Source organism: Aedes albopictus, chromosome 1 (genome assembly GCF_035046485.1).
Source record: "Aedes albopictus strain Foshan chromosome 1, AalbF5, whole genome shotgun sequence".
Lineage (NCBI taxonomy): Eukaryota > Metazoa > Arthropoda > Insecta > Diptera > Culicidae > Aedes > Aedes albopictus.
In genome coordinates this window covers 297,733,821-297,760,055 of record NC_085136.1, presented here as the reverse complement: position 1 = coordinate 297,760,055, position 26,235 = coordinate 297,733,821, and the positions used below count along the sequence as shown (strand labels likewise).

Here is a 26,235-nt window from a genome sequence, read left to right as displayed (position 1 = left end):
TTTGCGGTCTTCAGAGAGTTTGTTTCTCGTAAAATTTCGAACAGAAATCATTCATCAATATATTTTTAAGGGTTAAGGGGTAACCTGTGGCGATTTTTCTTTGAAAAAGTGAATTTCCCCATAGTAAATCGTATGAAAACTTAAAACGGCTGGCGCTAAAATATAGTTTCTCCGATCGAGTTGAAATTTTGCACAGTTGATATGGGGCCAAAATGGAACTCAAAAAGTGTGCAGGAGTAAAATGTCTTTTTGTGTCCCACGCTATTGCACATCCTATAGCGGTCCTCCACGTCTTCATGCAATATTGATGGCGGTGCAAATCAAGAAGGCGACTGAGAACATCCTTAGCAACCAAGCAAACACTGAAAAACAGTGACAATATTTGATAGTTCAATAAATAGTTATTATCAGGGCTGACAATCGTCCTTCTCGTCACCACAGCGTGAAGATAACAATAAAACAATCTTCGTCCGAAAGAACAACGGTAACGACTTACCTTTTCGTCGCCGACTGCGGGCTTCACGACGAAGCTCAATCATAAATAGTCACCCACCAACTTTTTCGTCGTCCTCTGTTCCTTGGAAACGAGCGACGACGGGCCAAATGAACGCCAACATGGAATAGCTTTTATTGGCGTTTCAGCGCTTACGTTGGCGTGAAACCTCACTGGCTCAGTTGGTAAGAGTGTTGGATTGGCAATCTAGGGATTCGTTGTTTGATTCCGGGTGCAATGTTTTTTATTGCAATCTTTTTTTTGTGCGTTGCTAGTGGCAACATTGACTTCGTCGGCTAGGCGCACTTGGACGAAGAGCGAAACAAAACGAATGAAGATTTTGTTTTCGTCACGACGCAAGCCCTTCACGGCGATTCGCTGGCTCAAATGAGTCATCCGATGTGGAACGAGCAACGATGACGATCTAGTTTTCCTTCTCGTCGTCGACTTTTCTGCTCGTGCGGCGACGATTTTCAGCCCTGGTTATTATCGTTCTGTTCGTCAACCAGTTAAGACCTGTTGTTTAATTAGTCTACCGATCTACGGTCTCACTATAGTCCAAGAGGTTATGGGCCTGCGGATTTAAATCTCGAAAATGGAACGATCAGGAATCATCAAGCTCAACAACGAAAACTACGATGCGTGGAAGCTCGAACTCGAATTCCTGCTGGTGAGAGAAGGCTTATGGAAGTTCGTCGAACCGGGAGTGAAGCCGGCAGCGGCTGCTGATGGTTCGAATGCTGCGGCGCTGGTGGCTTGGGAAGAAGGAGATCAGAAGGCGCGTGCGACCATTGGACTATTGCTCAGTCGGAGTCAGCACGGCCTAATCCGGAACACCAAGACAGCGAAGGAAGTTTGGTCAAACTTGAAACGGCAGCATGAGAAGAAGTCTCTGACATCCAAAGTACACCTACTGAAGCGGATTTGCGACCTGAAATTCAACGAAGGGGACGACGTCGTAGAACATTTGATCGAGTTTGAAGACCTTTTCGAGAAGCTATCGAATGCTGGAACGAAACTGGATAACGATCTTCAAGTGGTCCTGGTTTTCCGAAGCCTTCCGAGTTCGTTTGATGCGTTAACCACAACCCTGGAGAATCGCTCCTATGAAGAACTGACGTTGGCGTTCGTGAAGGACAAGATCATCAATGAGGTACAGAAGCGGAAAGAAATTGTTCCGGCCGACTCATCGGTTCTCAAGGTAAATGGGAAGCTGAAGACAATCGTGTGCCATCATTGTCAGAAATCTGGTCACAAGAAGCGTGATTGCAAGCTCCTGGCGAAGCAGGACAAAGATCTTGATGCTCGAAGCCAAAAGTTTGGAAGTCATGAAAGCAGGCGAACCTTCAAGAATCCACCGAAAGCGAGAGTTGCGGCATCTGAGGAAGAAGCCTTCGTATTCAGTGCGAGGGAAGGTCCAACCGATCACTGGATTGTTGATTCAGGAGCAAGTTCCCACATGTGCGCTAATTTGGAATACTTCGAGGAGGTTCAAGAGCCGAACGCTGAAAAAGCTATGGTCAAAGGTGTCGGAAGTTGCCAGTTGGATTGCTACGGACAAGATGGAGTCGCCAAGAAGATTACGCTTACTCAGGTGCTGTATGTTCCCGACTTGGATATGAACCTAGTTTCTGTGGGACAGCCAAAGGAGCTAAAGTCATTTTTGATCAGAGCGGATGTACCATTGCACGGGAGGATCGAATCGCTGCTGTTGCTGTGCGAAGAAATGGACTATATCACTTGCGAATGGTGGAGCGGTCAAATGCAATGAAAGTTGAATGCTGTGAAAAGGAGTGTATTCATGACTGGCATAAGAAGCTCGGACATCGTGACTTTCAAGCAATACAAGATTTGGAACACCGGTAGCTGGCAACTGGAATCAAGATACGTAACTGTGGCACCAAGATCACGTGTGAAACTTGCCTTGCTGGAAAATTTGCCCGTTTGCCATTTCCAAAGAAAGCGATGAAGAAATCAGTAGCGGTGATGGACTGGTGCACACGGACCTGTGCGGACCAATGAGGACGGCAACCCCAGGACGTCGACGGCATTTTCTCACACTAATTGATGACCACAGTAGATATACCGTGCTGTACTTGTTACGGGAAATTGGAAACTGCTGGTGCAATTGAAGATTATGTGCTGAAGATGAAAACCCTATTTGGCAGACCGCCGAAGAAGCTGAGATCGGACCAAGGTGGTGAATATCGTAGCGGTGAGTTGATAAAGTTTCTGAAGCGTGAAGGGATCCAGCAGGAGTTTACCGCGGCCTACACACCACAACAAAATGGAATTACGGAGCGCAAAAATCGTTCGCTGGTTGAAATGGCGAGGTGTTTACTCTTGGAGGCTGGAATGCATAACCGCTATTGGGGAGAAGCCATCAACACTGCGAATTTCCTGCAAAATATATTACCGACCAAGTCAGCTGAGCGAACACCTTTTGAAAACTGGCATGGATTCAAACCGGACCTGAGAATGTTGCAAGTATTTGGATCGGAAGCGTACGTGTTCGTGCCGGATGCTAGGCGGACGAAGCTTGATGCGAAGGCCGAGAAGCTGATTTCGTGGGATATTCACAGCAGCACAAAGCATGACGGTTCATCAAACTACTGAGGATACTCAAGGAGAAGTTGAAGACGATCAATATTTTTAATTGCCGCCCGTGAAACAGGATTCCGAACAAGCTGAACTTTTGACGAATGATGCAAATCCGGAAGATTTGGATGAAAACCTAGATGAGTCGTTTTATGAAGATGCCGGGGTTCTAGAAGATCAAGAGATTCAGGAGGAGCAAGTTCGAATGGAGCATGAAAATATTTGTGAAACACCAAGACGGTCGTGTCGTTCAACTAAAGGAGTGGCTCCGGATCGCTACAATGCCGTTGGAAATGCAGTACAACATGAACTGAAGGAACCGAGCAGTTACAAAGAAGCCATGACTGGTCCGTGTAAGGAACTGTGGAAAGAAGCTATCGAAGACGAGCTCCAATCGCTGGACCAAAACCATGTGTGGGACTTTGAAGCATTGCCAGCTGGAAAGAAAACAATCGGCTGTCGCTGGATTTTCAAGAGGAAGACAGATGAGCAAGGCCAAGTGGTGAGATACAAAGCTCGATTGGTGGCTCACGGCTACACTCATAAATATGGAGAAGACTACGATGAGGTATTCGCTCCCGTTGTCAAGCAAATCACCTACCGCACGCTGTTTTCTGTGGCAAGTCAAAAGAAGATGCTGATAAAACATGCTGATGTGAAGACTGCCTATTTGAACGGAGAGCTGCAGGAAACAGTCTACATGCGTCTACCACCAGGCGTTGCAGCTGAAGGAGAAACATGGTTTGTCGACTTCGCAAAGGACTATACGGACTGAAGCAAGCTGCAAGGATTTGGAACCATAAGCTAGATGATACTCTCAAGAAGATGGGATTCTATCCTTCCGTGAATGATTCTTGCCTGTACGTGAAGTGCTGCTGTAACGGTAAGGTTTCGTATATTGCTGTTTACGTGGACGATTTTGTCATTGTTTGCAACACGGAGGAAGACTATGATGCCATAATCAAGGGTTTGAATCGTCATTTCAAAGTAACGTCCTTAGGGGACATTAAGCATTTCTTGGGAATCCAAGTTAACCGTACCGAAGAACACATTTCCCTAAATCAAGCAACATACATTCGTAAAATGCTGACCAGATTTGGATTGGAGGATGCGAAACCCAGCAAAATACCGTTGGATCCTGGACACCTACAGACAAAGGAGGAGAAAGCGCCACCCAACAATCGTCAATACGCAAGCCTTATAGGAGGGTTGCTGTATGTGGCCACGAATACTCGACCGGACATTGCTGCAGCTGTTTCGATCCTTGGAAGGAAGGTAAGCTGTCCCACCAATTCCGACTGGACAGAAGCAAAACGTGTACTTCGCTACCTCAAAGGATCAATCGACCACGAACTAATACTTGGAGTGGATGCAACACCTTTGGAAATATTTGTCGACGCTGACTGGGCAGGAGATTCACACGATCGGAAGTCTACAACTGGATACTTGTTTCGATACGCCGGTGGAATGGTCGGGTGGTGCTCAAGAAAGCAGGACTGTGTCACACTGAGCAGCTCGGAAGCCGAATATGTAGCATTGGCCGAAAGTTGCAAGGAGCTAAAATGGATATTGCGACTGTTTCAAGACTTAGGAATTCGAATGAATCTGCCTGTAATAATCAACGAAGATAATCAAAGCGCTATCAAACTACTCGATGCAAACTCAAGTGGACGTCGTTCAAAACACGTTGACACGAGGTATCACTTTGGTCGCCAGATGAAGCAAGAAGAAGTTATCAAACCGCAATATCTATCAACAAATGATATGATCGCCGATATGATGACAAAACCACTTCAACGGGTGAAGCAAACACGATTTCGGGAAGCTGCCCGGATACTACCGTCGAGGAGGAGTGATGGCGGTGCAAATCAAGAAGGCGACGGAGAACATCCTTAGCAACCAAGCAAACACTGAAAAACAATGACAATATTTGATAGTTCAATAAATAGTTATTATCGTTCTGTTCGTCAACCAGTTAAGACCTGTTGTTTAATTAGTCTACCGATCTACGGTCTCACTATAGTCCAAGAAATATGTACCGCCGATAGTTCTTCGTCGCAATTACCCCGTTCCTGGATGGCTACCATGAAACCTTCTGTTTCCGAGAAGAGGTCACCGCGCACCAGCCACGCGTTCGATGCCGCCTTATCGTATGTACTCGAGCCCCAGTTGATGTTGATACGTCCCATGCAACTCCTTCTGCTTCCACGTTACGAACATCTCGTCTACGGTCTCGATGTCGCAGTTCAGCTGGTAATCCTCCTGCGCCAGATGCAGGGCGCTGTAATCGTGGTCAGCTTCACATACAGTGCGCTACATTTCATGACGGTTCTGGCTTTCTATGAAATATACCCGCAATTGCTGGATCTGGGAGATACAGTAACTGGATATTGATGACGCCAATTCCTCCTACTGCGCATGGTAGAGTGGCTCTCTCGACGGACAACTTTGGATGGCGCATGCGATACTTGGTGAACGCCACTTGTACTGTTCGCTCTAATGCCTTGTGGTCAGTCTTGGTCCACTTTACCAAAGAAGTAGGTCAACAGGGGCACCTTGTTGTTGCTGGCCAACAGAAAGCTCCTCAGAACACAGTTGACACGATGCAAGAATTTGTCCTGAAGTTTCTTATTGATCGCTGTTTGGCGAATACCCTATAAGTTGCAGGAAGCCGAGATATTTGTACGCTTCGCATTCAACCATATTCCGAATCTCCTCTTGTCCCCAGCGAAGATTGACTGACCGACATTTTTCTACTCCAAACTCCATCCGGATGTCGTTGCTGAACACCGACACAAGCTGCAACAGTTGATGCAGCCCCTGTGCTGATTCGGCAAACAGCTTCGGGTCGTCCATAGAGAAGGTGTGGCTGATTCCTGTGCTCCTTCTCCAACTTTTCAGTTGATAGCCATGGTTTCAAAAGTTGAGTGCTCTGCTGAGGTGGTAATGAACCCTCTGAGGAATTCCACGGAGTCATGTCAGTCGATCCTGAGCGACCATTTCAAAAATATCTGAAACTTTGCACAGTTTTTCAATTTCATATAAATCGCCATTTTTTGATATTAAACCTTCATATTCACTCACGACTAACTTTTCAAAAGGGTGTATGCGAAAATAGTTCTAAAATATTCTAAAAGCTGTACAGCAAAAACGGATTGTTCGATTGTTATAAATTTTTCAGCAAAGTTAGATAACTAAATGATGATTCCTTAGAAAATATACACTGTAAAAAATTTCTTTTTCTACTTTGAAAAAATATGATATTTGTCACAAAAACTCAAATATCTCAAAACCCTATCTTTTTACCAACTTCAATTTTTTAGGGGAAATGGCCCATTATATCAGCTATCTACCATAAAATTTTGGTGATGGTAAACTGATAAACAAAAAAGTTATGACATTTCAAACATTTCACAATTTTTACATTTAGTAACAAAAAAAAAATTTTTTCTGTGTAAATTATTTCGAGAATTATATTTTGATGCTGATTTTATTGTAAAGGCTACCGCCTGAATTAAACAAGTTGTTTTCATGATACTTTAGTTTGATTATTCGTAATTACTATAGTATCTATTTGAAACTTAGACGCGATCCAGTGTTGTGATCAAAAATATTGAGATTGACATACTTTTTATTGTACGTGACTGGTGAAAAAATCCCTTGATAGTGTTGAAAAGCTGTTGATTATAAGAAAAATGGAATTGAATTTATTTTTGAGACAAAAGCTGTATAATAAAAGTTTTATATACGCGTATACGTCTAGTTTATCCGCAAAAAAAATCCCTCTTACACACTTATTTCTAAATTGCCTGTTCGGTACTTTTTCGACGAGATTATAACAGCAGTACGATCTCGGTAGTTTCGGTAATCGATTTTACTGAGGCTCAGTAAAACAACTGTCAAAATCGTATGGAAAAGGTAAACAATGCATTTTTGCTGAACGAGTTCGGTGCTCAGCAGTTTTAATCTCGTCAAAAAATTACCGAACTCGGTAATCAAAATTAAGTGTGTAGAGAACAGACTTTATGATCGGAAGAATGCGAGTAACTTCAACAACAACAAATGCATAAGAGGTACATACCACAGACAAACAGACGAAACGCCTAGAACAATTTTAGTGAAAATTCATCGCCCAGTTCACACTATCACCAGCTGGTGGAAATGTTTCACGAAACACTGCGTTGTGCAATATCGTCATCAGAAGGCGCTAGTGTGAAACGTCAAACGCAAAGAAAAACGATGGGCGCTCTTCTTGTTATGAAAGCCACAACCAAGATTCAAAATGATCGTTGAAGGCGTGGTCAATGAAAATTTCGCCAGTGTTACGTTTGTTTGTCTGTATACATACCTGACAATGCTCACGAAAAAAACAAAAAAATACTACCGCTATGAATATTAAAAATTGTATAGTATTTTTTTTCTTCAGCCACCAACACCAAACAAGTAAGTTAAAATTAATAAGTGATTTTGTTTATTATAATCTAACGAACAAGATGAACAGTCGCTTTCTCAAAGGTCTTCAACTCAACGCTCTCTTGTAGACCGTTTGATGAAAAAAAATGTTCAAAAGAGTTACGAAATCTCACCGAAAGCACCATAGATAAACTGAAAGAGACTGGTTATGCCCAAATGTCCACATTGTGTACAAAATTACGCATTTGCACGTCCTGCCGTCTAGAATTTGACAAACGAGCCATCTGTATATCATCGGTAAAGCAGGGCGCAGGAAGTTCGAAAACGACAACAACTGAGAAATTGCCATCAGCGACATCTGTTTAAACAATTTAATTACGCCCCTTTTCAAAAATGCCCTGTAATATTCTTCAACATCTATACCCATTTCAATATTTTTAACGTTGCAAAACACGCTTTCAACATTCATCTTGAAGAAGAGGGAAAACACTTGTCCTCAAATGTAACAGCAAATTAATGAATAATCGACTAATGCGCGGAGGGCGTGATAAAATCGGAACATTACGGTACATAGTATATTATATTATATGTATATATAATATATAATAAAAACAACTTGTTTTACTCACGCAAGGCCATTAACAATAAAATCAGCATCAAACTTCAATTTCCGGCCGAAATAATTTACACTAAAAAAAATTATTACTAAATGTGAAAATTGTGAAATGTTTGAATTGTCATAACTTTTTTGTTTATTTTCATGGTAGATTGCTAATACAATGGACCGTTTTCTCTAAAAAATTACGTTGGTAAAAAGATAGGGTTTTGAGATATTTGAGTTTTTGTGACAAAAATGATATTTTTTAATGTTAAAAAAGATTTTTTTCACAGTGTATATTTTCTTAGGAATCGCCATTTAGTTATCTAACTTTGCTGAACAATAAAATCAGCATCAAATCGCGATTCCCGGCCGAAATAATTTACACAGAAAAATTTTTTTTACTAAATGTAAAAATTGTGAAATTTTTGAAATGTTATAACTTTTTTGTTTATTAGTTTACCATCACCAAATTTTTATGGTAGATTGCTAATACAATGGACCGTTTTCCCTAAAAAAATCAAGTTGGTAAAAAGATAGGGTTTTGAGATATTTGAGTTTTTGTGACAAAAATGATGTTTTTCAATGATAAAATAGATTTTTTTTCACAGTGTATATTTTCTTAGAAATCACCATTTAGCTATCTAACTTTGCTGAAAAATTCATAACAATCGAACAATCCGTTTTTGCTGTGCATATTTTTGAATATTTTTGAACCATTTTCACATACACCCTTTTGAAAAGTTAGTCGTGGCTCTAAATAAAAATTTGATATCGAAAAATGGCGATTTAGATGGAACTGAAAAACTGTGCAAAGTTTCAGTTCAATAGAAAATCATGAATTAAAAATTTTCCTTAATTTTGATGCTGTTGCTTGGAATCGCTCCTCTGGCAAGACAGAACCATAGCGGACTAAAGGTAACGTCTTAGAATATACCCCTCCTTGTGCTGAGAGTTCTGGACCGCAACATAGCTGTTCCGTCGGTGATCTGTAGAGACGTTCTACAAATGCCCATCTCGTGCTGCATTATCCTGATTACGCTCACGTCTACGTTACATAACTGCAGTACTTTGAGAAGGTACGAGTGTGGTGCATGCCTTTTTGTAGTCAGTGAGTCGTACACGTTCTTGTAGTCGATGTACGTCATGCTTGGGCCTCTGCTTTTCGGTGACTTAACCACTCTGACTATCAATATGGTGACCTGATCTTTGCATCCTCGCGTGGTTTTGCGACACTCTTTTTGTTCTTTAGTAATCGTTGGCATTGCAGTGGTTTTGAATCCACCTCGACGACAGCACCTTGTACAAGCTTGAAAGATACGTTATTGGTCCGTATTTCTCTTGATCAGCTGGTCTCTCAGCAAAATATATGTGATATTCACCCGCCAACTCTCTAACGTTCCGGAGAACCATAGTGCACAGCAGAGTTTAGATTCCTTCACTGGCTTCCGGACGTCCATCAGTGTGGTCGAACAATGCTTTGTTTTTTCATTCATTTCATTTATTTAGTTAACATCAAATTCATGATAATACTGAATCAACAATTTGCCGCCACAATACTCGATTTGCAGGTGCAGCTCTCCAACGTTGATCACGCCCAACATTCGCCAGATCATGCTCCTACCTGGTCCGCCAATCGTGCTCTCTGCGCTCCACGCCTTCTTGTACCAACCGGATGGTTAGCAAACACCAACTTTGCAGGGTTGTTGTCCGGCATTCTTGCAACATGCCCTGCCCATCGTATCCTTCCGGCTTTGGCCACTTTCTGGATGCTGGGTTCACCGTAAAGTGCAGCGAGCTCGTGGTTCGTCCTTCTCCACCACACACCGTTCTCCTGCACGCCACCGAAAATCGTCCTTAGCACCCGTCGCTCGAAAACTCCGAGTGCTTGCAGGTCCTCCTCGAGCATCGTCCATGTATCGTGTCCGTAGAGAACCATCGGTCTTATTAACGTCTTGTACATGGTACATATGGTGCGGAGCTGAATCTTTTTTGACCGCAGTTTCTTCTGGAGCCCATAGTAGGCACGACTTCCAATGATGATGCGCCTTCGTATTTCACGGCTCACGTTATTGTCAGCCGTTAGCAAGGAACCGATGTAGACGAATTCTACTACCACCTCGAAAGTATCCCCGTCTATCGTATCATTGCTGCCAAGGCTTGTCCTGTCTCGCTCAGTCCCACCTACGACCAGCATGTACTTTGTCTTAGCCGCATTCACCACCAGTCCGATCTTTGCTGCTTCGCGTTTCAGGCGGGTGTACAGTTCTGCCACCGTTCCAAATGTTTTAGCAATAATATCCATGTCATCCGGAAAACAGATAAATTGGACGGATTTCGTGAAGATCGTACCCCGGCTGTTGAGCCCAGTTCGTCGCAGGGCGATGTTGAATAGTGGGCAGGAAAGTCCATCACCTTGTCGTAGTCCCCGTCGAGATTCGAATGAACTGGATAGTTCACCCGAAGCCCTTACGCTGTTCTGCACACCGTCCATCGTTGCTCTTATCAGTCTGGTAAGCTTCCCGGGAAAGCTGTTCTCGTCCATGATTTTCCATAGCTCTGTGCGGTCGATACTGTCGTATGCCGCTTTGAAGTCGATGAACAGGTGATGCGTTGGGACCTGGTATTCACGGCATTTCTGGAGGATTTGCTGTACGGTGAAGATCTGGTCCGTTGTCGACCGGCCGTCGATGAAACCGGCTTGGTAACTTCCCACGAACTCATTTACTTCAGGTGAAAGACGACGGAAGATGATCTGGGATAGCACTTTGTAGGCGACATTCAAAATGGTTATCGCTCAAAAGTTCTTACACATTAACTTGTCGCCTTTCTTATGGATGGGACAGATTATCCCTTCCTTCCACTCCTCCGGTAGCTGTTCGGTTTCCCAGATCTTGACTACTAACTGGTGCAGACAGGTGGCCAACTTTTCCGGGCCCATCTTGATGAGTTCTGCTGCGATACCGTCCTTACCAGCTGCTTTGTTGTTTTTGAGCAGGTGCATCCTTAACTTCCCTCATCGCGGGAGTTGGTTCGTTCCCGTCCTCTGCTGCACCAACATAGCCATTTCCTCCGCTGTCTTGGTCATCCGTGCCTACATTCTCTTCGCCATTCAGGTGCTCGTCGAAGTGCTGCTTCCACCTTTCGATCACCTCACGTTTGTCCGTCAGGAGGCTCCCTTCCTTATCCCTGCATATTTCGGCTTGCGGCACGTAGCCTTTGCGGGATGCGTTGAGCTTCTGGTAGAACTTACGTGTTTCTTGTGAACGGCACAGCAGTTCCATTTTCTCGCAATCCGTTTCTTTCAAGCGGCGCTTTTTCTCCCGGAAGAGACGGGTCTGCTGCTTCCGCTTCTGTCTGTATCGCTCCACATTCTGTCGGGTTCCATGCTGCAGCATTACCGCCCGCGCTGCATCCTTCTCCTCCAGAACTAGAGCGCAGAGCTCCTCGTCGAACCAATCGTTTCGTCGACTCCGTTCTACGTACCCGATAGTGCTCTCGGCTGCGTTGTTGATGGCTGCTTTGACTACACTCCAGCAGTCCTCTAGAGGGGCCACATCGAGCACACCTTCGTCCGGCAACGCTGCCTCGAGATTCTGCACGTATGCGGTGGCGACATCCGGTTGCTTCAGTCGCTCTAGATCGTACCGAGGCAGCCGCCGGTATTGTACATTGTTGATAACGGAGTGTTTTGGGCGCAGTTTAACCATCACCAGGTAGTGATCAGAGTCGATATTATCGCCACGATAGGTCCTGACGTCGATAATGTCAGAGAAATGCCGTCCATCAGAACGTGGTCGATTTGCGATTCCGTTTGTTGTGGTGATCTCCAGGTGTAACGATACGGGAGGCTGTGCTGGAAAAAGGTGCTACGAATTTCCATGTTCTTGGAGGCGGCGAAATCGATGAGGCGTAGGCCATTTTCGATCGTCAGCTGGTGGTCGCTGAACTTTCCAATCGTCGGTCTGAATTCCTCCTCCTGGCCCACCTGAGCGTTTAGATCCCCTATGATGATTTTGACGTCGTGGTTTGGGCAGCGGTCGTACTCGCGTTCGAGCTGCGCGTAAAATGCGTCTTTGTCATCATCAGTGCTTCCGGAGTAAGGGCTGTGCACGTTTGTTATGCTAATGTTGAATAATCGGCCCTTGATCCTCAATCTGCACATTCTTTCGTCGAGCGGCCACCAACCGATCAAGCCCCAAGCAACACACATGTTTTATAAAAGTCACGGCAGCGCAAGTTTTGGTTGTATAGAAGTTTATTTTACGTTATTTAAACATAATGTTCAAATTACGTCAAATAAACTTCTATACAACCAAAACTTGCGCTGTCGTAACTCCAATGTAACATGTGTGTTGCTTGGGGCGCCTCTGCATGTCGCCCACTATAAAAGCTGTTCCCAGCTCACGTGTGTTGCCGCAACTCTGGTAGATGGTATGATTACTTCTAAACGTTCGCACCTCCTGCAGCGCTACGATTCCGAACCCGCGGTCCTTCAGTATATCGGCGAGTATGCGGGTGCTCCCGATGAAGTTGAGAGATCTGCATTTCCACGTACCGAGCTTCCAATCGCAAGTCCCTTTTCGTCGCTGTGGTCGTCGCCATTGGTATCGGTTCGCATTCTTCTCTTGTTGATTTTTCGGTGCTAGTCTTTTTTACGGCTGGCTCACAGGGCCTGACACCAACCCACTAACCCAGGGAGCTGAGCTTACCTTCCCGGAAGCTACGGGTTCTGCATTGGCATTTCCTCCAACTACAGTGCTAAATAGCTAGGCTCAAGCACCAGTCTTCGCCGTGGGTGATGTTTTTAATGGGCGCCCAGGAGATAATATTTTACCTGAGCTTCCACCCCTCAAAACAATGCTTTGTCTGCTCGGCAAAGTTCCATCAGGCCTCTCAAAGTGTTGCCTCAAATGGTGCTCAGTTTGCTAACCTGAAAAAAACAGAGCTCGGGCTTGCAGAAGCTTTCTTCCTCTTCGCTGTCAGGTTACGATCAAAGTTACCACCGGAATTGGTTACCCGCTCTTCCCTAGTATGTGGACTCACTGCGTTTCTTTTTAATGAGAAGATTCTGTGGCATTTTTTAATAGTTATCACTGTTTCTGAATACAAAAATATTAAACCAGTCAACGAACCAAAATATTTCTTCCGGGTTAGCTCTCAATAGCCCAACGCCATAATTAATAATTCAACTATAACTAATTCAAACAGGGATAGCAACCCTACCCTGGATTTAGTATTATAATTTTCCTCCAGGTCATGTCCGATTTGTGCCAAAATGTGAATAGATTGTAAACGTTATAGAGCCATTTCCAATCCAAGTTCCCAATTTAGCACATCATTTAGATCGTTTATGAGTTTCATTGTTCTCTTCCGGCCGGGAATAACCAGGCTCGCACATTTTGGCGCACCCATTCATCATCCTCATTAGAGCGTCCAGATCAGCATTATCGGCTTTTTCTCATTATCCACTAAATGGTTCTCGAAAATCGAACCAACCATCCGAGTGTAGCGGATGGAAGTTCATGGTGAGACTTGGTTCTGTGATGGTTTTTCAGGTCTCTTCTTTTGGTGTTAAAATGCCCTCAGTTCAAGAACATGCCCAAAGCAAAACGACCATGGACGAGCTGAGAATCAAACACTGACATCGTCAGCATTGTTTTACTGAATCAAACATATTGAATACAATCTATTAAAATCTCACAACTGACTCTTATCCCCTACCTCCCTCGCTGTTGTGCGCTCAAAATTCACTCTAATAGGGGAAAATCCACTATTCAGCTGAAAAGCGGATCAACACACAACTCCTTTCTACTTCGAGCTAAATTCAACTTGCATTATCATAGGTCAGAAACAAGCTTTCCGCTCAAATCAAATAATGAGATAATCTCAAAAGAGCGCGCGGTGGACCATTATCAGCATGATTCCAATAATGTGGTTTCCCACCAATTGGCTCGACCACAATCCTATGATAATTATGTCACCTAATTATGATCCATTATCACCTCAACTTGGGTGCCAACTCACAGACAGAAGAAACGAATTGTTCCATAACCGAGTGATGGTACTCTATTATTGCTTCATCACGCGTCGTCACTTTATTATAGGGGCTGTTCATAAACTACGCAGACCAAAATTTGCCCATCTCAGACCCCCCCCTCCCCCCTCGTAGACTTTTGTCCATACATTTTTTTTTAATTTGTATGGAGCGTAGACTTTGGTCAGACACCCCCCCTCCTCCCCCCAAAAAGTCTACGTGGTTTATGAACGGCCCCTTAGCAACTTTTCAAGCGGAGAGGCTTGTCACTGTTGTTACGAATTGGATTCTTTAACGATGTTGAGATGATTCGATATTCTGAATCTGCATATCAAACTGAGGTGTAATCAAAGATTTTTTAGTACAAGATAACCCACTCTTCCATTTCCCATACCATCAATCGGCGAACAGATTCGTCCGACAAAAGCACTTACTTGCGGCAGGAAATCGAACTATCAAACAAGAATAATCGAAGTAGCTTTGGTTTTTCACTTCGTCGTACATAACTTTTCAAATGTCATTCGAGATGGCGAGAGAGTGCCGGCTTGTTGATACAAAAATCCCAAATTAACTAAAATTTCGGAAACCACAATCATCTATTGAAAATTTGAAAAAAAGTAACTCGTTTCACGCTTTGTGTGCTTGGAAACCACTTCAATTTTTTTTTTTCGTATCGGTCAATGTACGGGATGAGTCAAGGGATGAGCTCCGGACAGATTTTGGACTGTAATTTCCGTCAAAAGGGTCTGTGAATCAGAACACTGTCGTGTACTTTGGGTCTATTTGTCATCCGGGTTATAATCACTATAACGCTGAAATTTGACTTAAGCTGACCATGAATCAGACAATGCCGACCAGAATGAGTCTCGGTTGGGTGGGATGGTTTTGATACAATCGTGAGCTTGCACTACCTCTGGAACTCGTTATGGGGAAATCATAGATCGGTGTAAGCGTTTACGTTGCAAATGGCAAATTAGATAGTAAAGCGGTCGGGGTCTCACGCAGCACTGCATTGGAGTTGTTAAAAAAAAACTCATTCACCAAGAAATTATCTTCAGGAAGTTTTGACAGGGACCAGTGAAAAAGGGGTTGGGTTTGAGTTGCCTGTGTCCACACCAAAATTGCATCCCTACTGGAATACCTGCCGTGTTTCTGACTCCCATATTGAATTGAATCCACAAAATCCTACAATTTTGGACATGGACCCTTGGAGCGCTGAAAAATGACGTCTCGGGTTCGTCCAAAATTTTCAATGTTTATCATTTTTTTTTTCAATCAAAGCCACCTGCAACTTTGCGGCAGTAAATTAGTTCGACCGCGAGTCAACCGTGTCGCTGCGATCGGTAAAATGCGTTCGCCAGCTCTGCCCCAGAGTGGTCCATATTCTTAATTTATTATATTTGGTGTAATCCAAATTTTCATGAATTTTGGAGCCCGGGAACCTAATTAAAAACCAATTTGATGTTTGTATGGGAGCAATTTGTCGAATGACCCCTCGTCGCAGTTTGTACTGGGCGGAGCTGTCAAGCAGTTGCCCAGCTGTCAAAAGGTGATTTCAAAAAATCTTTTTAAAATTGATTTTAGGTACCAAAATAAGGTTCTAAAAACCTGAAAAAAATTCATAGTGGCCCAGAAAAAGGTGCTCTTTCGTATAAAATCAAAAAAAAATCAATACATTTTTCATAATTTAAAAATCCAATTGCAGTGGCAACCCATTTTTAAGTACAATTTGCGACTGTGCAACTTTTTATGAAAATGAAGAAAAATTATACAACAATGAAAAAAACTAAAATACTCACCACCAGTGACATTCACGGTTAAAGAAATAGTTACAATTTCAAAAATATTTCGTATTGCACTACAAATCCAAAGTATTTCACAAACCGTCGAGGAAATGTTTTCGAACAATTAAGAATTCTTAGATACCTAGCAACCGATAAAACGATCGTCACCTTAACCAGTAGAATAACTAGCCACAGAAGTCCAATGTCGCGACTGTTCGTGTGACTAACATCTAGTTTGCCACGCCCTTACAACGTCAGCAGCGGTACTAGAAGTGTCAAGTTAATTTTGTTTACAATAACAAAAGGTCCTCTACCAGATGGACACTTGAAAATAGTAAATTATTGCAATTAAAGTTATTAAAATAATTAAATAAGAAATGTGACTACAGCGCCATTGAAGTTCTAGAGTATTTCTATTCCTTAACCTTTCTTCCATTTTTATCTCTATCTCCAGCGGCATTCTGGAAAACGCCGGCGCCGTCATCTCCCAGCGCCAACTCATGTGGGACATGGGCATCATCTATCCAGGGTTGAAGCTCAAGATCGGGCCCACGCTGGGCGCCAACGGGGTGCTGGAGTTTGTGATGGATCCGACCGGCGGCGGCGGACACAACGACGAGCGAACTTTCTTCGAGGAGAAATCAACGGGTGAGAGAGCTTTTGGTTCCGCTGCTTTTGGTCACGGGCTGCTGTAACGGTTGCTCGAGGTGGTGGGTTGGACTGAGGGTTTGTTGCGCATGCGTTGGAAAAACAAAACGAAAAGCTTTCGCGGGGCGAAAAGCTCTTTGGTAAGTTGTTGAAGCGGATGGAAACGTAGAAAGGCTTTCGCTGAGATAAAAATGAGGAAATAAAAGGAAATTGTGGGAAAAAAGTGTAAAACGACCTAAGTAGTGAGAAGTGATGTCGTGTAGTCGAACACAAATTTCATATTTATTGTAAACATGTTTTTGAACGAGTATTCAATCAGTTAGTGGCCAAGTGAGCGAGTTAGTAAGTAAGTGAGTAAGTTATCAAGTGATGTAGTTGGTAGTGGTCAGTCAATCAGTCAATTAGTTAACTAGTGAGTAATGGAGTGAACGAGTAAGTGAGAGAGCTATTTACGGAATAAAAATCATGTTTTAGCGAATGAGTGAGAGCTGTCCCATAGAAGTCAGCGAGATTGTTAGTTAGATATTTAGTCGATTAGTGAGTAAGTGAGATAGTGAGTAGATGTGTTAACAAGTATGCCAGTAACTGTTGCATTGGTGTGAGTTTACGTATCCACTATTGGAGGAACATTGCCGGTTCTCAAATATGGTGTAGAAGTGCATTAGGAAGTTCATGAAGTCCATACTAAACATCGAGATCAAACATACGTTCTACAAAATCCGAACCCTGCAATCAAAACTGGCCCACCAACAGCGAGCATCCGGTCATCGGACATCCCGGCTCCGATTAAGGCGAGTTTCTTCGATAACCAACCAAGCCAACAGAACCAAGCGTAAATTTCGAAACATCATAACCCGTAATTTACAGCCAGCAACGAACTAGGAGATACCGACCATCAACTCGAAGGCCACCCACAACGGCACACAGGTGGCAGTACCTCCCCAAACAGAAGTGTTACTCAGCCTAGGCCCAAAGTATGCTTTGTCGATCACCACGGCGGACAGTGTCCCGTTCTACCATCTGTTGGCCAAAATAGAACAGATTATCAAGACCAATCCAGATGTTGCAGTCCAAGATTGTAACCGGTGTGCGATAGCCAACGTTGCAACAAATTACCGTCAAGGCGCCATTCACCGTGGGGGCTCCATTCACCGTGTCCCTTTGAATATTTTTTCATTATTTCCATATTATGATTGAATGATATGACAATTTCCCTTCAATTTCACCAATACAACACTATGTCAAAACGCTCATTAGAAACATTTAAAAGTATCATTTTGACACTAAAGTGTGTTTACATGAAGCGGGTTTCTGCTCGTTCACTGCATTCATAGTAAAAAAACGAAAACTGCGCTAAGGTGATTTAAGCGATAAACTAAATGTAGTAACGTTTTTATTTCACCAAGAAGCAATTAAATTCACATATCAGGTATGTATTTTGCATTACCGAAATAAGTTTAGCAAGAAAGTACGATTGCTCGTATGATGAATGAGCTATCCAACGACCAAAATCAGCAAGAAATCCTGGGATATGTATACCTACCGTCGCGTTCCATTTATACCTCACCTGTCAAACAGGATTGACAGGGTCTTGCAGCGAGATTATAATAACATACTATTCGCAAAGTACAACGTCCGATCAGTAAGGGACTATTTCACTAAGGTAAAAGATCCAGTTCCACCAGAGCAGCAAACAAACGCCATCTATGCCATTCCTTACTACTACTGTGAAGCTATGTACGTTGGGATGACATGAATCGCCTAAAAACAAGAATACATGGCCATAAAACATACTACAACACGATGGACAAACTGCTGAAACGAGGAATCGACGTAGAGGACCAAGAAATGATTGCTCTCGGGGAAGAACGGCTCTGATGCACCACAGCATCACAAAACAACATAGATTCGATCAAGACAGAACCAAAATACTAGACAAGTATGAAAACACAAACACACTCCAATTTCTAGAGATGTGTCATATTGTCAACAACACGAAATGTATAAATAGAAGAACAGACACAGAAGGGCAACATGCGATTTACGCAGGGATATTACACGAAGTAAGGAATGTCAAAAAAACACAAAAACGATGTCTTTTCTGCGTTACTTGCAGGTTCACTCACTCACTTGCTCAACCACTCACTCTCTCACTTAAATTCCGTAAAATTACAATTCATTTAAAAAAATGACAACTTGCGCCGAAGAGAAAAAATATTCCCATACAAATGGAAATATGTTTTAATATACACTACAATCTCTTTTATGCAGGGTATGTGCATGAATAAAGTGCAAAAGAAAATGTTACAATGATAGTTACTGTAGCCAGTCGGCATTGATAGGGGGACTGCAGGTGCTTTCAGGGGAGTACAGTGAGCTCTCGGAGGCGCCTAAGGGGTCTCAAGGTCATCTCATGGGGTTTTCATGAGGCCTCATGGGGCTCCATGAGTATCCATGAGGTCTCGAAGATACCTCAAGGGTCCCAGGGGAGCTTAAAGGGGTAACAGGGGGACTTTGGGGCGTTTCATGGCGTTTCAGGGTGTTCCAGGTGTCTCAGGGAATTTTGGTAGGGGTTCCCAGTGGATTCGGGGTGCTTCAGGGGGTATCTGGGGCGTTTTAGGGAGTATGAGGAGGTTCAGATCAACATTTGTGTGCCAGTGGGTCTCGGGGGTTTCATGGCGTGCTTGCAGCGTTCTTAAAATCCCCTTGAAACTCTCCGACATGCTTTGAAAGGCTCCTGGAACCTCTTAAAATGCCTTTCGAGACCCCTTCCTGAATTGTCATTAAAGTCTTTTGAAATGTCCCTGTTACACCCGTAATACTGATGAAACGCACCCGAAGATCCCGTTATCGCAATCCCATTGAAACGCCAACGAAACCTGGAACGCCCTTGAAATACTCTTAAAATCCCTTGAAACAACCCCAGGAAAAGCCCCTTCATCCACCTGGAAATTCCTTTATGGTTTCTCTGGGGATTTTTTTTTAAGACACGGACACCGTCTTCAGCCAGCGGCTGAACAGTACAGGGCCCAACAATTTTAATTTCAATTGAAATTTTTAGACGAAGTTTGCAAGTAATGTTCAATATAAACAAAACGCCGTTTTCGTCGCCCGGCCTTCATCGTCGTTGGTGAAGTGACTGTGCTGCGTCGTCGTTGAGGCCACTTTGTTTCGAGTGAATTCCTTTGCTACAACTCGATTAATGAGTTATTTAACAACCGATGTATTTGTGGAAAGTTAATGTATGCTATGCATATGTAACATAAATGCTCAATTACCCTTAAAAAATGTTGGAAACATGCACTTTATAGGCAATTTGAAATTTTCAATTTAATCCCAGTCGAAGTGAAAATGATGCGCAAGTCGTCGTTGCGTCGAAGAAAGCGGCCAGAAGAACGTATGAAGCGATGCGCTTCGATACTGTTGTGCGTGTTTCCGTCGTCGGCGTCGCCGCGATGCTGACGGAAGTTCGCGTTCGGCGTCATGTTTTGGTACAGTCTGAACGAAACTTAACACTAGAAAATGGACACACCGATTGAGCACCAGTGGATAGGATATGTAGAAGAAACTATTATCGGAAAAAGTTTCATCGCCCGGAGCGGGAATCGAACCCTCACCAAGGATGGAAGAAAATCACTTCAAGCGATAAATGATACAGGATACGAATAATCCAAGATAGCCTTGTTCTTGCAGTAGCATGATGCCAACTCCTCACACCGTGCTCATATCCTTATATCACAGAGACAATGAAAGCATCTGATGCACGCTTTATCGCGTGATGACCCGTTATCGGATCATGTTACAAGTCGTGATAAATTTGATTCATCACAATGTATGCCACTTATGCACTCTTAAACAGCATTCATGATTCGAAATAATACATTCATAAGCATATCTGGAAGTTGAAGTAGCAAGAATGCTCAAAAAGTGAATGAAATCACAAATTTATCATTTCAACTTCATGATAACGATCGCATCGCGCCCGCACATGCCGAGCGAATCATTCTCTCGGACCGTAGTTTGTTTATGAGGGGCTGTTCATAAACCACGTGGTCATTAGGGGGGGGGGGGGGGGTTTCGGCCAATGACCATTTTGTATGGACAAATAAAAAAAATTGTATGGACTAATGACCACGCGGGGGGGGGGGGTGGTTTGAAAAGTCCCAAAACAAAAAAATGGCCACGTGGTTTATGGACAGCCCCTGACGCTTGACGACAAAATGTTATCGTTGTTGCCATGATCGCGCGATGCCTTTCAGCTGCGACACATTCGAAATCTGATCAGGGGTCGTTCATAAACCACGTACACTTTTTGGGTCGAGGGGGGGTCTAGCCAAAGTCTACGCTTCATACAAATTTCAAAATTTTTGTATGGACGAAAGTCTACGAGGGGGGAGGGGGGGGGTCTGAGATTGCCAAATTTTGGTCTACGTGGTTTATGAACAGCCCCTCATGATCACTAGATTTCCATCCTTGACCCTCACCCCAAAGCATGGTGCGATTAGAAGCCAGGTGACCCTAAATGCACAGGTACGAGGCCAAAAATCTCAGAGGCCTCATACAAATAGTGAGATATAGTGGGGAAGGGAGGGTTTAATATGGTCGAATTTCACGCCAACTCGTCTTAAGGGTTGGCAGCACTACACAATGAAAAAAATCGACCCAAAAACGGATCTTTTAATGCCGCTGGTTTTGGTATGTGAAATGGATAATTTCCGACGTAAAAAACTACGTGAAATCTATTGGTGCTAAATTTATTCACCGCATGGCACGGGGAGGGGCATATTTTGCCCCATTTTACCCTTTTTTGTACAAGGAGCGACTCAAAATAAATTTTCAAACAACAAGCACAACTGCAGATCGTTGAAAATATCTAAAATAGCTGCATGTGTAATTTGAGGTTAATAGAAAGCATAAGAATACTTAAAAGATCCTTCCAAATGTTTATTCTGTCCCATATGCCCCAACAACTGCTGGAATTTACACTTTTACCTAATTATGAATAGATTTTAATGTTACTTATTTGAAGTTGTTTTTTTGCATAAACAAAAAGCGCTAAATCTATTATCACCAGAATCATCTTTGAGAGTTGCCCAATTGACCCCATTTTGTCCTTTTTTCATTGAAAAATGAGATTTAAAATGTATTTACAAGAAACAGATACTGCTGTGGAACGTTGAAATTAGTTTTAGGTGTAATTGGATGCTAACAGTAATCATGCGCCTATATTGTCTATCCGGTTGGAATCAAGACCAACATTCAATCAAAAATTGCCATTTTCTTGATCCACAAGTGTCGAAACTGTTTCGCATCTAGTGCGCTGTGCTGCTGACAATAACGGGAAAGATGCGCACTACTTTTGACAAGACTAAAAAACGTCGCGAGTTGGGTCGCGTCGGGACTTGATTGTGCGAAGTCCGGTTTGGTGGCGGCCCGACAATATGAAAGATGTTTTTCCCTGTTTATCCCTACACGGAGAGATGAAACTACCCAAAAGTGAGTTTTTTCCACCCAACTTCGGGGTTGCGTGCGTCAAGCCAATTTTGAGTTGATGGAATCGATGTTTTTGTTGGGTTGTTCCCGCTTGCTTCCATGTGAAAACAATACCTAATTTTAAGTTTTTTCCACCCAACCGAAATTTTGACTAGGTTATATTCACTCAAATTTGAGTACTGTGCTAGAAACTCAGTGTTGGCTTGACGCACGGAACTGCAAAAGTTGGGGTGTTTCTCTCTTCACTCTCTGACAATAATAGAAAGAGCGCATGAAAAGGGAGATGAAAAAGAACTCAAAATTGAGTTTAAAAGTACCTAATTTTGAGTTTTTCAGTTTCTCCGTGTACATGCCACAAAAACTGCTGGATAATAACACAATGTGTTCGGTTTTATATTGGGTTTCTCAACAATGTTTAGACTACTGTGATAATTTGAGAATCCACTGAATCATCATTTCCCCGCGAAATTTCACACTAATCAAACTTATTTTGTTTACCTGTCGTGCATCCGACGCCACTGTCATGAACTCAACCGAACTTGTGCATGCCAGCCGCTGCGAAGTGGTGTGCGAAATTCGACTGTGATGATAATGAATTTAGGCCGAGTCTAAATGGGTGCAAATGTCGCAATAATGTCACTGGTTGCAAAACGTTGTCATCAAGCATTTTTGATATGTACAAATGGGGTTTGGGGAATTTGGGGCATGTGATTTGAAAATAAGATGTTTGCAAGTTACAGTAAAATTATAAACCAAACCAGAGCTGAATGTACACGGAGAGTGAAATGAACACTACTGCTAAAAATGAAATAAAAATTGATTTGAAATTTGCTTTGGGTCCACTCTACTGCAATTTTTTTCCTTCACGTTTTCGTTTTCAGAGCATTATTCTGCATTAAAAATTATTATAAGCTTACCGAGTTCAAGGGTAAAAAAAAAACGATTTGCACGTTCCAATCACTGCTTATTACATCAGTCCAAGCTTTTTCAAAAGAAAGCTCCGCCTTTCACTTGCATGCAACATTCGATATCACACATTAGGCAAGCTCTCACCTCTTGCTTTCACCTTTCTCCAACAGCTCGCATTTTGACGCGCAACTTCGTGGTACCGTTTCTGCTCGGGCTCAAGTTCAACCTGGCAACGCTTCTCCCGCTCATCTTCGGTGGCCTCATCCTGCTGAGCAAAAAAGCTCTCATCTTGGGTAAAATCGCCCTTTTCGTATCGGGCCTGTTCGGCTACGGTAGTATCTTTACGCCCGGAATCGGTTACGGTCTGGGGTATCCCACGACGTTCGGCAGCGCTGGACTTGGAGGGTACGGCGGCGGATTCCACCACAAACCGTTCCGATATAGCGATGCGTTGAGTGATAAACCGGACTGGGAAAGCCACCAGCAGCACCACCATCATCATCATAAACCACAAAGTGATTCATTGCATCAGAGCTATTACGGCGGGGGCTCGTCGTCTTCGTCGTCGTCGTCGTCATCGGTGTTATCGCAAGCGGATGATGTAGGAGGAGTGAGTGGAGGTTACTACAAGAAGCAGGACAAGTTCTTGAACTTGGACGAGAGGCTGGAGGCGCAATCGTCGACGCTGGTGGATAAGTTCTACGACTACGAGAAGCAGCAGATGATGAAGGATAGGAATTCCAGGCTGTTTGAGAGGAAGTACTACGAAGCGGAACAAGCAAAGGAGAAAGACACTGGTAATGGGAAAGGAAAGAGTACGAAAGGAGATGGATACACTTTTGTTACTGGAGATAATGAGGAACGAAACGAACGTTCACTGCCAATGTCGAGTGGATACAGGACCTTTGCTTGGAGTGATAGCTAAAAGGTGGTTTTCGGAAGTGATATTCATAGTAAGAGTTAAGCCAAATATTTATTACCAAACATTTCCATAAATTATAAGAATAAGCTTTAAAACTTAGGAATAAGTACTTTCAATAAAAATAACGAGTTTCATTTCTTATGAGTACGATAATTATAGGTTGTTTTACCGGAGTAATCGCCCAGGATGGAAACCTTTCAACTCAGCACTCTGCACCACTGTGGGTGCTCAGGACTGACAGTAAGTAAGTAAAGTTTACCGGAATTCAGCAAACTATCCGATTCTGATGGTAGGCCCGTGCACATGTGACAATAGAGGGTTTTTTTCTAATTTTGGTAAAGGGCGGAGGGGTGCCTAGTATATGGAACATCGGCAATGGGAGGGGCATAACCCCCAAAACCTCTCCCTTGTGCTGGGATATAATATTTTTGGAATATGGATTCATTATTTGTAAATATTAATTACTTTTGTGTGATTAGATCTGGTAACAATCGTGGAAAATTCTCGTCGACAGGTTGCATTTCTGGGGAACGACATGTGGGCAATTCAGAAGGCACTATTTTCATTTGATTGTTATTGATTGATTCGTTGTCCAGATTCTATGATTCCTGTCCTGTAATACATTTTTCTGGGATACTTTTCGGAAATCTCATGAGATACCGCTTCGTCTAAAAAATTCATCCAATCATTTTGCTGAGATTCTTTTAGGTTATCTCGAAAAACTTTTGGTTTCTTTGAAACATTTTCTCTGGAATTCTTTCAGGCAATTTATCAAAATTTCTTCTAAAAATTATCCTTCATTATAGGAAACTTCAAGTGCAAATTTGGATTGATGCAAAAAAATCAACACAAAAAAAAGCTTACATTTCTTGTCTTTCAAGTTTTTTCATATAAGACTATCCACGAGATAGATGCGAACAGCTGATTTCTTTACAATGTGTTTTTGACATCCGAAGAACGGGGTAACAGCTAACCACAATGGAATTTGTTAAGCACGACGCAACTTGACGAAACTTTGTTAAGTTGTATTTACACTTTTAGCTATCACCCCCATCGCGGGAAGTCGCCATTTAAAGATAGCCTTATTTCAACTTTAGTTTTAGATTAGATTTCCAAGACATTGTATATTATTACTGCAACCATAGTGTTTCTTTCTACGACCTATTGCACACTGTCAATTTATCTTAGCTACAGTGACCAATGTTCAACCACCAAGCAGGAAATATAATGGCAGTGTGGATTCACCAGAATGACCATTGATCATCTGCTTCGTTGCTGGTGCCCGCGACAACTGCCTTCAGGTTTCCCAAAGGAATTCTTAACGGGATTCTTTCTAGAATATTTCTGGGATGCCTCTAGGAAATCTCATGCAATTACGCTTAGATATCTCTTGGAATTACTTGGAACTTACCTACTCGGTTCCCGCCCCCTGGATTTTTTTTTTATAAGTTCTTCCGAGATTTTATTCCGAAGTTCTCAGATCTGTTTTAATTCTTCCACATGTTATTTCTGAGATTTCTGCAGGAGCTCCCAAAGAAGTGTTTACTGAGATTCTTCAAAGAGGCTTTCTTCCAGCGTTCATCTAAAACATCCTTTAGAGATTCTTTCAAAAATATCTCCAGGAGTTTTTTTCTGGAGTTCCTGTAGAAGGTTCTTCTGATATTACAGCAGGAACTCTTTTTGGAACACATCCATGACTTCATTCATTGGTTTCTCCGAGAGTTTCTGTTGAATATCCTCCAGAGTTTTCTAGAATTTCGTAAGAATGTTCTGCTGAAATTCCTTCTGGATATCTCCAGGAGTTTTTGTTTTAATTCTGAGAATCATAATAAGAATAAGGATTTTTATTTGGGCATCCTTTAGGTCTTCCTTCTGCCACTTCTGGAATCTTCCACGAGCGATTTCTGGAACTTCATTCCTAAGTTCCTTTGAAAGTATTTCAGGAGTTGTTCAGGAAATCCCCCAGAAATTCCTTTTGAAAAAAAAACTGTAGATTTTTTTTGTAGGAGTCCAACAGGAATTCCTGTTGCGTATTTTCAAGCAGTATTTTCTAGAAATCCTTCAGGAGATCCTTGTAGAAACCGTCAAGGGGATTTTTTTTGGTGTTTGATAGCAATCTTTTGGGAGTTTTTAGAGGAAACTTTCTTGAGTTTCGTCTGGGAATTTTGCAGGTGTCGTTCTCCACCTCTTATGCTTCAGGAGCAATCTTGCAGTCAAATTTCAGGATAAATTCTCAGAATTAATAATCACAAAGGGAAATCAATGGCTAAGCTACTGCATGATTCTGTGGAGGAGCTTATGAAGAGCATCTGAAGAATCTTCAGGAGCAATACTTGAAAG

At 42.7% G+C, this 26,235-nt stretch overlaps 1 protein-coding gene across 1 annotated transcript in view; it reads left to right on the top strand.

Moving 5' to 3' along the window:
* LOC109411182 (uncharacterized) overlaps positions 1 to 23,898 on the top strand; it is a 46,083-nt gene extending 22,185 nt beyond the window's left edge. The window contains exons 2-3 of the mRNA XM_062847035.1: positions 16,378 to 16,571; positions 23,144 to 23,898. Coding sequence (XP_062703019.1) covers positions 16,378 to 16,571; positions 23,144 to 23,898 — 949 coding nt within the window. The remainder of the gene's footprint in view (positions 1 to 16,377; positions 16,572 to 23,143) is intronic.
* The last annotated feature ends 2,337 nt before the right edge of the window (positions 23,899 to 26,235 follow it).